Raw genomic sequence first — 12109 nt, forward strand, 5'->3', positions numbered from 1 at the left:
CGGGTCCTGCCTGGAGTCTAGGCTCCATGCGGGGAAGGACTGAGGCTGTTAGACCCTAAGGCAGGGAGGGATCCTTGCTCTTGCCCAGGGGGCTGGCACGGGGGCCGGTCTTGGAGGCCCCAGAGCGGGGTGAGCAGCTTATTCACCTCTTTCTTAGGGGCCTTAAGGTGAGGTGTTCTGGTGGAGGGCGGAGGCTTCAGGTCTGCAGAGGCTAGACTCCCCGGATACCGAGGGAGGTCTCAGCAGACACCCGCCCCTCTGTTCAGTGCTGGGAGGCCAGGTAGGACGTGAGGAGCGGTGACCCAGCATCTCTCCAGCCTAGGAACCGCGGGAGGCCCTAGGCAGGTGGGGCCACATATCAGGCCCCCTGGAACTTTGTCCAGATGTGGCTCTTGTTCTGAGCTTCCCTGTAGGCCCCCAAAGGGGGAAGGTCCAGGCCATTCCAGTGGAAAAGTGAGCACTACACGTGAGCCCCAAAGGGACTAGCCACCCCAGATCTGGGGGGACCTCACAGAGTCAACCCCTCCTACCAGCACAGAAGGCCTAGGTCTGTGCCACAGCCTACCCCTGAGGTGCCCCCTCCATTTGTCTCACAGGGGCTCCAGGAACCAGGAGGAGAAGACTGAGGTCTGAGGTCTGTGTTCTGAGGTCACAGGAGTACCAGGAGTCAAGCTGAGGTGGGTGTCCTGAGTGTGCACAGGGGTTCCCCATCCCAGAACAGACGGGACCTCAAAAGGCCCTAATCCCCCCACCTTGTCAGCCCCAGAATCTCAGGCTATACTGCCTGCACCCTGAGCCGGAATTTGTCTTCCTCACTTGACAGGGGACTGACCACCAAGGAGGAGCGCCCCTGTAACGCCCAAGAGCAGCCCTCAAGGAAGACCGGTAAGTGGACTCAGTCAGAGCCACCCGTGGCGCATTTCAAAACTGAGACCATTTACACTCTCTCTCTTTCCCAGGTCAGTGGTCTCCATTTTCCCCCTGCCACACCCGCACTGGGCACAAGACCCCAGTCATCATGCCTGTGGCCCCAACAAATGAGCTCTGCACTTCTGAGGAAGACCTTCAGGGCCAAATCCAGGCCGAGGGCCCAGTGGAGGCGCAGCTCCTGGGGGCTGAGGCGGAGGATGCCTCAACCCCTCTGGCCTCCTTGCCTCCAGTCTCATCTTCCTCTGCCGCTGCAGATGCGGAGACCTTGCTTATGCAGGCTCTGAATAGGATGACGACTCAACTACTGGAGTTCCTGCTCCTCAAGTATGGCACCAAGGAGCCGATTTTCCAGGCTGAAATGCTGAATATGGTCCTCAGGGATAACCAGGCCCACTTCCCAGTGGTCTTCCGTAAAGCCACACAGTACCTGCAGCTGGCCTTTGGCCTGGATATGAAAGAGGTAGACCACAGAGAGCACATCTATGTCATGGTCCCCACCCTGGGCCTCACCCTCAATGAGATGCAGAGGGATGAGCAGAGCATACCAAACGCTGGCCTCCTGGTGATGGTCCTGAGTCTGATTTTCCTAGCAGGGGACCAGCTCAGTGAGGAGAAGGTCTGGGGAGTGCTCAGCAAGATGGGGGTATTTCCTGGGGTAGAACACTGCATCTTTGGGGAGCCCAAGGAGCTGCTGACCCAAGTGTGGGTGCGGGTGGGATACCTGCAGTACCGGCAGGTGCCTTACAGCCACCCTGCTCGTTACGAGTTCCTGTGGGGTCCCCGGGCCTATGCAGAGACCAGCAAGCAGAAAGTCAAGGACTTTCTGCGCAAGGTCAAAGGAAGGGGTCCCAGGTTCTTCCCACCCCGGTTTGCAGAGGTGTGAGGGAAGAGGAAGAGGGGCCCTGAGCCAGAGCAGCAGCCAGGCTCCTTTCAGGCCCACATCCAGCAGCTTGTCCTGGGGGTAGGAAGGGAGGCTGATCCTTCCCTCTGTGTTTGAAGAGGGAGCATTCAGCCTTCTCAGTCGTGACGGCTGGGAGAGTTGGGGGAACTGTTGTGTAGCATCTTTGGCTTCCTGTTCTCTATAGTAACATGGAGATCCGCTTCTGTTTCCTTTAGAAATTTTTCAAATGTTATTCCTTTTAATAGAAGGCCTAATGAGCTTCAGTGGCCAGCTATGTCAGTAACGTTGATCACAGTGTGTTTGTGCTCACCAGTTCAAGAACAAGAGTTTTGCTGTTTTGTAAAAGTGATTGTGAACCCTTTATTTTGTCACCCTGAACTAGATTACATGGACTTGGAATGTAACTATTTTGGAAATATGATTTTACTTAGTAAGAATTAAGAAATAAAATGTATTTGAGGTGAGTTCCTCTGTACTTCTTGTCTGTCATTTTATACAGCTAAACTATCTCTGTTCAATTGGAGTTTTTCAAGTTACTATTTAAGAAATTACAAAAAGCCTGATTTGACTTAATAAGTGTCCCTCTCTGGCTCATTTATTCCACAGACCTTCATGGAGCCTGTGCTCTGTGGAAGGCCCTGTGTTAGCAGTGGGAACACTAGAAGCAGGACACCCCATCACCTAGAGCGATGATCTAAGAGCTGAAGTCACATGAGGAAGGTGGACAGACATCCCCCAGTTCCTCAGAACAAGGCAACCAGGGGCAGGGTCCAGGAGGAGCACTTGAGTGTCGGTGCCTGGGCCAGGGTGGTTTGGGGCTTTGGGAAGCTGGGTTCATTCTGTGGGAGGTGATTGTGATGAGGGTGGATGGTGGCAGCAGCCAGAGTTATACACAGTGTCTTATGGGTGAGAAGAAAATCTGAAATGGGACATACAACACTAGAAGATCCTCTTCTGTCCTAGATAAATTTCCTGGGGCAGGAAGGGATGTTACACTGTGGTCAGAAACAGTTAGACACCTGTCTATGCTGCTTGATCTAGGTACACCAAAAATTTGCAAAATGGGGAGGGGTGAGTGGACTTTGGTTTGCTGCACAATCTACTCAGTCTTGGAGAATATAGTTGAAGACGACTTGGTAAGAAGCCCCAAACTTTTGGTAGGCTTTTAATGGAGTGTCTTCTTTGAAACTGGTGGCTGTGCACTTAACCTAATGGAGGAGCTTATCCAGGTGGTCAGGCCCTAAAGCCATAGATGAGGAGGCGTTATGGAAACCACAGTGGCAAAATCTGCACTGAACCTGAATTCACACACCTCAGAATTCTCCTTGGAGGTGAAAAGTGCGGCATTGTGCGTATCCTAGCTAGATTTTATGAATAAAACTCCCACTGCCCTTGTTCTCTCACTGTCGCTTGCCTGATACCTGCCCTCATGAAGCGCATGGCTGTCGCGGAGCCTAAGGGCACCTTGCAGGTGCTCAGGCAAGTGCCATCGTGTGGAGGCAGCCGGGCCTCCCGGGGGAGACTGTGTCTGGCTCAGGAGGCAGGGGCACATCCTCAGCTCGCTGAGACTGGGCAGCATCACTGCAGAGGGAAGGGCAGAAAGAGCACTGGAGGGAGCTGGGGGGACCCCTCCCTGACATTGCCAAGACCCTTGGAAACTAAATCAAATCTTGCATTTGAAAGTGCTGATGATACAGAGTTTTGACTAGAAACAGAAGGAAATTCAAGGCACGTTGGGATTTCTCAAAAACTCCTCAACACACAAAGGGAATCGTCTTCTTCGCAAGCTACACCTACTGGCTGCTGTCTGTTGAGCACCGAGCACACGGCAGGGCAGGGGAGAGACTCCAGGTCCTTGTTCAGGTCTCTTCTCCCTCTGCTTCCTGGAAGCTGCCTGCAGGGAACATGGGATCCTAGGTAAACCTCCAACAGTTTGGGAATAAATACATGACCAACTCACGAATTTAAATACAAAGAAAAACACTTTCTATATAGTAACAATAGCATGTTGTTTGGGAAAAAAGCATCCCATTTGTGCTGATATCTGGGGTGGAAAGATATTCTGGAGGAAGGCGGTGCCACTTCATGGGTGCCACTTCATGGGGCTGAGGTCCCAAGAAGCTGGAAAGGCTCCTTCCTGACTGACTGATGGAAGCTCTGTCCAGGCGCCGTCCATGCAGGGCCAAGGTGAGGACCTGGGCTCCTCCCAGTGGCACTGATCTCGTGAGGCAGCAGTGAGTGGTTGAGTGAAGTGACATCTTAATTCCCTGCCCAGGAATTGAACCTGGGTAGCCTGGATGAGAGCCCGGAATCCTAGCCAGGAGACTAGCAAGGGCTAGAGGCTGAACGCTATTGTTTCATGGATCATTGCCTCCAGTGAAAAATGCATTTATCACAGAAGCAGAAACTGTAAATGCAGGCACGAGGTTTATTATTAGAAACATAGCACGACAAGTGGGAGAGCACATAAAGAAATGGCTTAGTTGAGACAGAAGCAGGCAGAGACGCAATCCTGGAGAGAAAGAGTGTGGATGTCACACCTGGTGAGCAGGAGCACAGTCAGGAGGCGGTAAAACCATTTATATGAGGCAGTCCTGGATTTTTGTCTTCCTTCAGGCCTATCATCTGGTTTCTTTCTCTACACCTGACCTCCCTGGGACACTCCCCTGCGTTCGTACACACCCCTCAGCCAAGACGGACCTCGAAGTGAAGGTTTCCCTGAGGAGCAAGACGCATTATGGTCTGGCATTATCCCTTGACTTTTGAGCCACAAGGAGCCTTGCTTCACATGTCTGATGTCTCCCTTGGTACAAAACATGGAGGAATGGAGATCCTTTTATCCTTTACTCAAACAAGGTTTTGCCCCTCTTTGTCCTTGCCATGACTGTTACATTTAGGTATTTATAAGAGACAAACACTGGCTATTTACTCTGTCTATATTGTTTTATTCATTTCAGAGAGCAAAGAGGAGGCTGACTGTAAGTGCCTCAACTGTAGGCATACTATCTCTTGGCACAGGGAATACTAACATTTGTAAGTATCCCGCATGAAGCCGACTTCTTTGTGCCCCATGAAATGCAAACTGGAGGCCAGTTGAAAATGTCTAACTTGGAGCCCATCCATCCATATTCCTCTGCCTTACCGTGTGATGCATAAATACTTTCTTCTTTTTTTTTTTTAGCTGTAAATTCTATACGATTTTATTTATTTATTTATTTATGTTTTACTTTACAATATTGTATTGGTTTTGCCATACATCAGCATGAATCCGCCACAGGTGTTCACGTGTTCCCCATCCTGAACCCCACTCCCACCTCCCTCCCCATACCATCCCTCTGGGTCATCCCAGTGGTAAATGGTTACTAATTCTGTTCCATTTATTCACTGGGACAAGATGATCTGACTTGCCAAAATAGCCATCAAGGCACAGAAGCCTTGAGATATATATAGCTTTGTGATTGAGTCCAACACAAATACTTGGAAGTCATACTCCTTGAACTTCGGACAGGGCACAGGGATCCCCCATGCCCATGACTTCAACCTCCAAAGGCTAAGTCTCTGTGCCTAACTTGCCTTTCATTCGGTTGTTCACTTCTGGTGCCATTTCAGAGCATGATGATCATAGTAATTTTAAGAAGGCAGACATGAAAAGGGAAGACACTGCAGAGATCAACCTAATCAAGGTGAGGGGGTCAGGCAACTGTATGCTCCCCACATTGATCCCATGAGTAGTCTCTCACAATGAGCTTCCCCCAGGGAGGCAGCTCCTTCAGTGGAGGCCCATTCCAGAGAAGACTTTTGCTCTGAGTCCTCCTCCACCAACACCGGTGGCCCTGAGCAAATGAGTGGGCTAGTGACAAAGAGGAGATCTGGGTGGCACCACACATCCACTGTAATCCACCCCTCCTGACTTTGACATGCACTCCCTTCATCTGGAGAGATCACCTCATCTGAGGACAGCTCCTTGAGCATTCTGGTTGGCTTCCTCTCCTCCTAAAGAAGCTCAGAGAGAAAGACTGGACAAATGCTGGGCCCTCACAGATGCAGCAGATGCTGCACCACAACTGATGGTCACTCTCTCTTGCCCGAGATCCGTTCTACATCCCCTGTACTCTCAGCCAGGACCTCGGCCATTTCCAGTGGCTTCCCTGGTGAGGTAATACAGACTTTGTCCCTCAGGGTTCTGAAGCCCTGGGCCCCATGCCCTTCTCAGACCCTTGCTCTTGGGCTTGTCAGTTCACCACTGAAACACAAGAGAAGACTCTTGTCTTCGCTGCAGGAACACAAGACACATCACCTGGCTGTTAGAGATGTTTCCTTGCTGTTCCCCTGTGCCAGAGTAACATGCACACTCCTTAGGATCAAGGTCAGCTCTACCTGCCAGGATGGGGACAATTCTCTGTGTGTGCTGGTCCCCTAGCAGGAGGACCCCAAAGTGCCCAGGTGGCAACCACAGCTCATGGGTCAGTAGGACTGCTATCGTGTCTCCTGGGGGAACCTTCTTGCTTTGGGAACAGCCTGTCATGTGTCACCACCTGCAATAGGGTAACCAGTAGTCACATGAGGCTGGGTATTGTAAACTCAAATGTGCTTAGTGTGTCCCAGGGCCCGGCCTTCTACCTTAACATAATGTGAAGTGAAGTCTCCCAGTCGTGTCCGACTCTTTGCAACCCCGTGGGCTGTAGCCCACCAGGCTCCTCCATCCATGGGATTATCCACTCAAGAATACTGGAGTGGGTTGCCATTTCTCTCTCCAGGGGATCCCCCTGACCCAGGGATCGAACCCAGTACTCCCACATTGCAGGCTGTGGCTCAGCTAGTAAACAATCTGCCTGCAATGCGGAAGACATGAGTTCAATCCCTGGATCAGGAAGATCCCCTGGAGAAGGGCATGGCTGCCCACTCCAGTAACATAATGTGAAGTCAAATGTAAATAGCTACATGTGGCTACTGCGGAGATCTGTGCTGTGGAACTACAGAGCTTACTCTTAAGAACTGGAAGCAAAACTTCCCTTGTGGGTCACTGGGAGTGGTGGCAGGTGGGGTCATGAGTCACTGGGAGTGGTCATACGGGGAGTCATAGATCTCTGGGAGTGGTTGTAAGTGGGGTCATGGGTCAGTGGAAGTGATGATCAGCGGGGCCACTCTACCCTCTGGTTCAAGGACCATGCATCTTAACTCGTGGGGAACTAAGGATGGCAGATGTGGAGCATGTCCAGTCCCTGGAGGGTGACACCCCAGTACCATGGGCTCTCATATCCCAGTGTGCACCCCATGTGTGCTTTGTAGAGGTCATTCCATTGCTCCAGAAGACCAACAGCTTCTGGACGGTGGGGGCTGAGATAGCGACTTTGGATCCATGGCCACTTGCCCTCTGAGCCCCTGGTGTGCTGTTAGAGGGTCTCTTGGTCTTGGATGGTTTTGTGAAATACCCTGTGTCAGTCAGTTCTGCTTTCTGTGAGCCCTCAAATAGTGGTGCCAGACAAGGTGCTGCAAGCAGGAAAGCGAAACCCACATCTAGAATGTGTACCTATCGATTTCAGTAAAGATGAACCTCTCCTCCTACAAGGATGGAAGTGAGATGTTGTGATCAACTCACCATTAGTGGCTCAATGATCTGGAGGGACGGTGCCACTGAGGGATCGGCATCACTGTCTGTCATGGTGGGGCAAACCCCTGGTAGGTGCCGTAGCTCTTCTGGCCTGCTGGTGGCGCCTGTGCTGCTGAGCCCAGATGCAGCATCATCCTTGGCCCCACGGCTCCTCCACGCATGAGAGCACTGTGCAGCCCTGAGGGACCACGGACAGAGGCTGGGCGCTCTCACTTCTTCAGGCACTGGGTCTTCAGTGATGTTTCTTGCCTCTTGTATGCTGCATGCTTTTGTGAGTAGCAAGAGGCAATGCAGGTATCTTCCTTTTTGGTGTCCCTTCCTATAGGTTCATTGATGTACCCCTTCTCCAAACCTACTTGTGGCAATCTACCAAAATTTCTCATTCTAAGTACCTGACTGGCTGGCTAATCCATTTTCCATCGTCTTTAAGCCCATGTCTATTCTTGGCTCGGGCCATTTCCTTTATCCATATATAGTGGATCCCTAGAGTCACCATCTGAAGGTGCATCCACTGGGAGCGGATTTCTGCTCGCCCCTGTCTCTATGGCCAATGTGGTGGAGGTGGTATTGCAGCAGGAGTCCATTTCCACCTGCAGTTTCAGTTCAGCCAACCCACCCCTCATCTACGCTCAGCATTTCTACACCCCCAGCAGCTGGTCAGGAAAGAACTTCCTGGCCCATTAATCTCCAGGAATAAACTGCGGCAGAGGTGCTTGTGACACATTTGCAGGTCATATTGGCGTTTAGCTCACCTTCTTGTAATCTATGGCCCTGCTTGGGTCTGATCTCCTCGGGGACGCCACTTCTGTTTTGCGGTGGATTACTGTTGCAGTCGCCTCCCTTTGTGGGTCTGACAGAACCTAGCTCATGAGGACCAATGGCTGCATGCTGTATGCCGAGGAGGTGGCCATGTGTTCCAGCAAAGATAACAAACCTGGCAAAGCAGTTGCTATCGAGTGGATGGTGGTCCAGTGTCCTCCTTAGGAGCCTAAAGGTTTAAGTAGGGTCCAGACCGCTGAGGAGGTTCGGTGGGGACCACCTCCCTGCATCCTTTTGGTGTTAAGGGTGTCATTAATGTTTCACATCTCTCAAACCAGAGGGAATCTTGGTTTGTATTTACTCTCACAGTCAAGGTGCAGGGAGTGCACTTGGTCTCCCTGCTCTGATAGCTTCTATACTAATGGGCTTGTGTGCATTCAGGGCTTGTGCCCATCATCAAGCATGTCTGTTCTAATCGCACATCTGGAGGTGGCAGGCAGGAGCTCTCTGGGTCAGATCTAGGCCAGACCTCCATATGTTCCTGGTGCACACATGCTCCCCCTCCACTGTGGACATTGACGGAGTGAAGGCCTGACTATCACTTCCCAGAGCATCCCGCTTCTAGACGTCCTTACAATGTTTGCGTCTTTCCTGTCTCGCCCGCGTCCAGTCACCAAGGTGAACGATGTGGGTCTCTTTGTGGGACAGACTTGGGGAATGATGGCTGCATACGTCTGCCAGGGTGTTGCAGAGTCTTTACTCATGAGGATCCCTCCTTCCCTTTGGTCAATGGATTCTGTGTCTGGCAATTGACTCAGGTCTGGGAACTGGGGAAGATGTCATGACTCTTTTGGAGCACTCTCCTGCATCCTCCTGCTCACTCATCCTTGTTGTCTACCAGACAGTAAGGAATCTGCCTGTAATGCAGGAGACCTGGGTTTGATCCCTGAGTGGGGAAGATCCTCTGGAGAAGGGAATGGCAACGCACTCCAATATTCTTTCCAGGAGAATTCCATGGACAGAGGAGCTTGGTGGGCTACAGTTCACTGGGTTGCAAAGAGTCAGACAATAACAATTGATCCATCCATCCATCCACCCACCCCATCCATCTATCTATCTGGGTCCCCAATAGAAAAATGCATAAAGGAGACAAAAGGCAACTAACAAAAGAAATAGAAATGACTAAAAACCTTGAGAACCTCAATGTTTCTAGAACTCAAAGAAATGTATATTAAAACATTGAGAACAGCCTGTGAACATGGACGGTAGTTAATGTCGTGTAGGAAAAGGGAAAACAGACTCGCTCAAGCATTACTGATGGTGATGCACATTGATCTGACCTTTCTGGAGGCGAATCTGGCAATAGGTAGGAAAAATCTAAACAGCCATACCCTTATACAGCAATTTCACATCCAGGAATTTATTGTTAGGAAATAACTGGACAACTCCACAAGGACATATGTACAGGGATTTCCAGGGAGAACAACCTAAACCTCCTCAGTAGAAACCTGGTTAAATAAGTTATGCTACATGGATATCATGGAATTGTCTTTAGCTACCAAAAATGATATAAAGCCATGTTTAGTGATATAGAAAGGAGCCCACAATATAATAAGTACAAAAGCTAGACTACAAAAGTGTGCAGTGAGATACTTTTTTTTTTTTTTTTGGAAAATTCTATGTGAAATGTACCAAAAAAAAAAAAAGTCTGGAGAATATATAGGCCAGAAAAAATATTTTTGGTTACCTCTGAATTATAGGATTTTGTTTGAGTTTTACTTTTTCATATGTTTCTGCATTCTCTGAATTTTAGGTAACAAACATGTATAACTTTTGAAATCAGATAAAATCAGCAATGCTGAAATGCTCTGAAAAGTGGAATGAAATGCTTGGTCAGGAGAGCACTGAGCACTGAAGCTCAGGTCAGGAGACTTCAGTAGAAAGGTGATCACTCTTCCCTTCCATTCCCACCTGAAGCCAGTGCATCAGAGCATCTCCAGATGGAATTATGCTTCAACTGTCTCAGGCAGATGAATATCTATCCTCTTTCTTAAAGTTTCCAGAAAAAGAAGCTTCAAAATTTCCTATGGCAATCCATTCCAGAGTTTATCAAATACGTCTGAAAAAGAAATTTCACCTAATGTTTAATCTGAAACACCTGTTCTGTGATTTAAGCCACTGCATTTCTGCTTCAATTTGCAGTGAAAATAGGAACTGGCGGCTGCCGTTGGTTCTCAATCAGTTCAGCTCAGTCATATCCGACTCTTTGCAAACCCATGGACTGCAGCATGCCATGCCTCCCTCTCCACCACCAACTCCCGGAGTTTACTCAAACTCATGTCCATTGAGTGGGTGATGCCATGCAACCATCTCATCCTCTGTCATCCCCTTCTCCTCATGCCTTCAATCTTTCCCAGCATCAGGGTCTTTTCAAATGAGTCAGTTCTTTGCATCAGGTGGCCAAAGTATTGGAGTTTCAGCTTCAGCATCAGTCCTTCCAATGAATATTCAGAAGCGATTTCCTTTAAGATGGACTGCTTGGATCTCCTTGCAGTCCAGGGGATTCTCAAGAGTCTTTTCAAACACCACAGCTCAAAAGCATCAATTCTTCAGCGCTCAACTTTCTCTATGGCCCGACTCTCACATCCATACATGACTACTGGAAAAACCATAGCTCTGACTAGACGGACCTTTGTTGGCAAAGTAGTGCCTCTGCTTTTTAATATGCTGTCTAGGTTGTTCACAACTTTTCTTCCAAGGGGCATGTGTCTTTTCATTTCATGGCTGCAGTCACCATCTGCGGTGATTTTGGGAGCCCCCCAAAAGTCTCTCGCTGTTTCTATTGTTTCACCATTTATTTGCCTTGAAGTGATGGGACTGGATGCCATGATCTTCGTTTTTTGAATCTTGAGTTTTAAGCCAGCTTTTTCGCTCTCCTCTTTCACTTTCAGTAGGAGGCTCCTAAGTTCCTCTTCTCTTTCTGCCATAAGGGCGATGTCATCTGTATATCTGAGTTTATTGATATTTCTCCCAGCAATGTTGCTATGCCCCCAGGAAGCTTCTTAAAAACAGTTCCCTGAACCCCAGAGGGACACGACTGCAGGCTGGAGACAAGGTGGTATGGAGCACTTTTTTCTGCCCTTGTCAGCCAATGGTAGGTCCCAAAAGCAGATGAAAGACCCTGGCATAATTTTCCTGGTTCCCGTCCCCATAACATCTTTGCGCACCAAGTTTATCCCAGCCTTTCAACTCATGGAACCCTCCCTGCTGTCCCAGCGACTGTGCACTGTTACTACACCCAGCATACAGATGTGAAACCTGAGGCTGGAAAAGGGTCATCACTGGCTCAAGATCTTAAACCCTGGCCTCTGAGCCACGACACCACAATGTCAAGGACAAACCCAGGCAAGGACACTGATCTGGGCTGCTCAGCCCTGTGCTGTGAGGCTGATGACCATATACCCTCACGGGTAACCGGGGTACCTGGAGGGTGACCAGGGCACAGAATCCAGGGTGAGTGAGCAAGAGACAGCTTCCAGATCATGGGCTGACAGAAAACCACAATTTTGCTCAGGGAAAACATGGCTTTTGCAATTTTGGGTCCAGGTCAATCCTAAGAATATGATTAGCTACCAAGCATGTTGCAAGTGAGGGCCAGGTGCCACTCCCTGAAGGCAGCTTTCCATCCTGTCCAAAGTTAAAGCACAGGTTTCTCCGAGACAGAGGGGGCCGCCCAGCAGGGCAAGCAGCACCAGCAGCAGCACAATGCCATTTACGCCATCTCCTCTACCTGCGTTTCCTATCAGCGCTTGAGAAGTGTGCTATGAAAGCAAGTCAACGAGGCGAGCTTAATGCTGCTGAGCTTCCAGTGTCATTGCCTGTATCTCAAAACCAGAGACTCCTGAATC

The 12109-nt window shown here is 49.7% G+C and overlaps 1 protein-coding gene across 1 annotated transcript; it reads left to right on the forward strand.

The window, feature by feature from the left end:
• Positions 1–594: 594 nt before the first annotated feature.
• On the forward strand, positions 595–2298 carry LOC129639273 (melanoma-associated antigen 10-like). The gene is made up of 3 exons (XM_055564329.1): positions 595–677; positions 824–885; positions 960–2298. Exon 3 carries the CDS (start codon positions 1019–1021, stop codon positions 1811–1813), a length of 795 nt encoding a protein of 264 aa, XP_055420304.1. The 5' UTR covers positions 595–677; positions 824–885; positions 960–1018; the 3' UTR covers positions 1814–2298.
• Positions 2299–12109: the final 9811 nt, after the last annotated feature.

This window comes from Bubalus kerabau, chromosome X (assembly GCF_029407905.1).
Source record: "Bubalus kerabau isolate K-KA32 ecotype Philippines breed swamp buffalo chromosome X, PCC_UOA_SB_1v2, whole genome shotgun sequence".
NCBI lineage: Eukaryota > Metazoa > Chordata > Mammalia > Artiodactyla > Bovidae > Bubalus > Bubalus kerabau.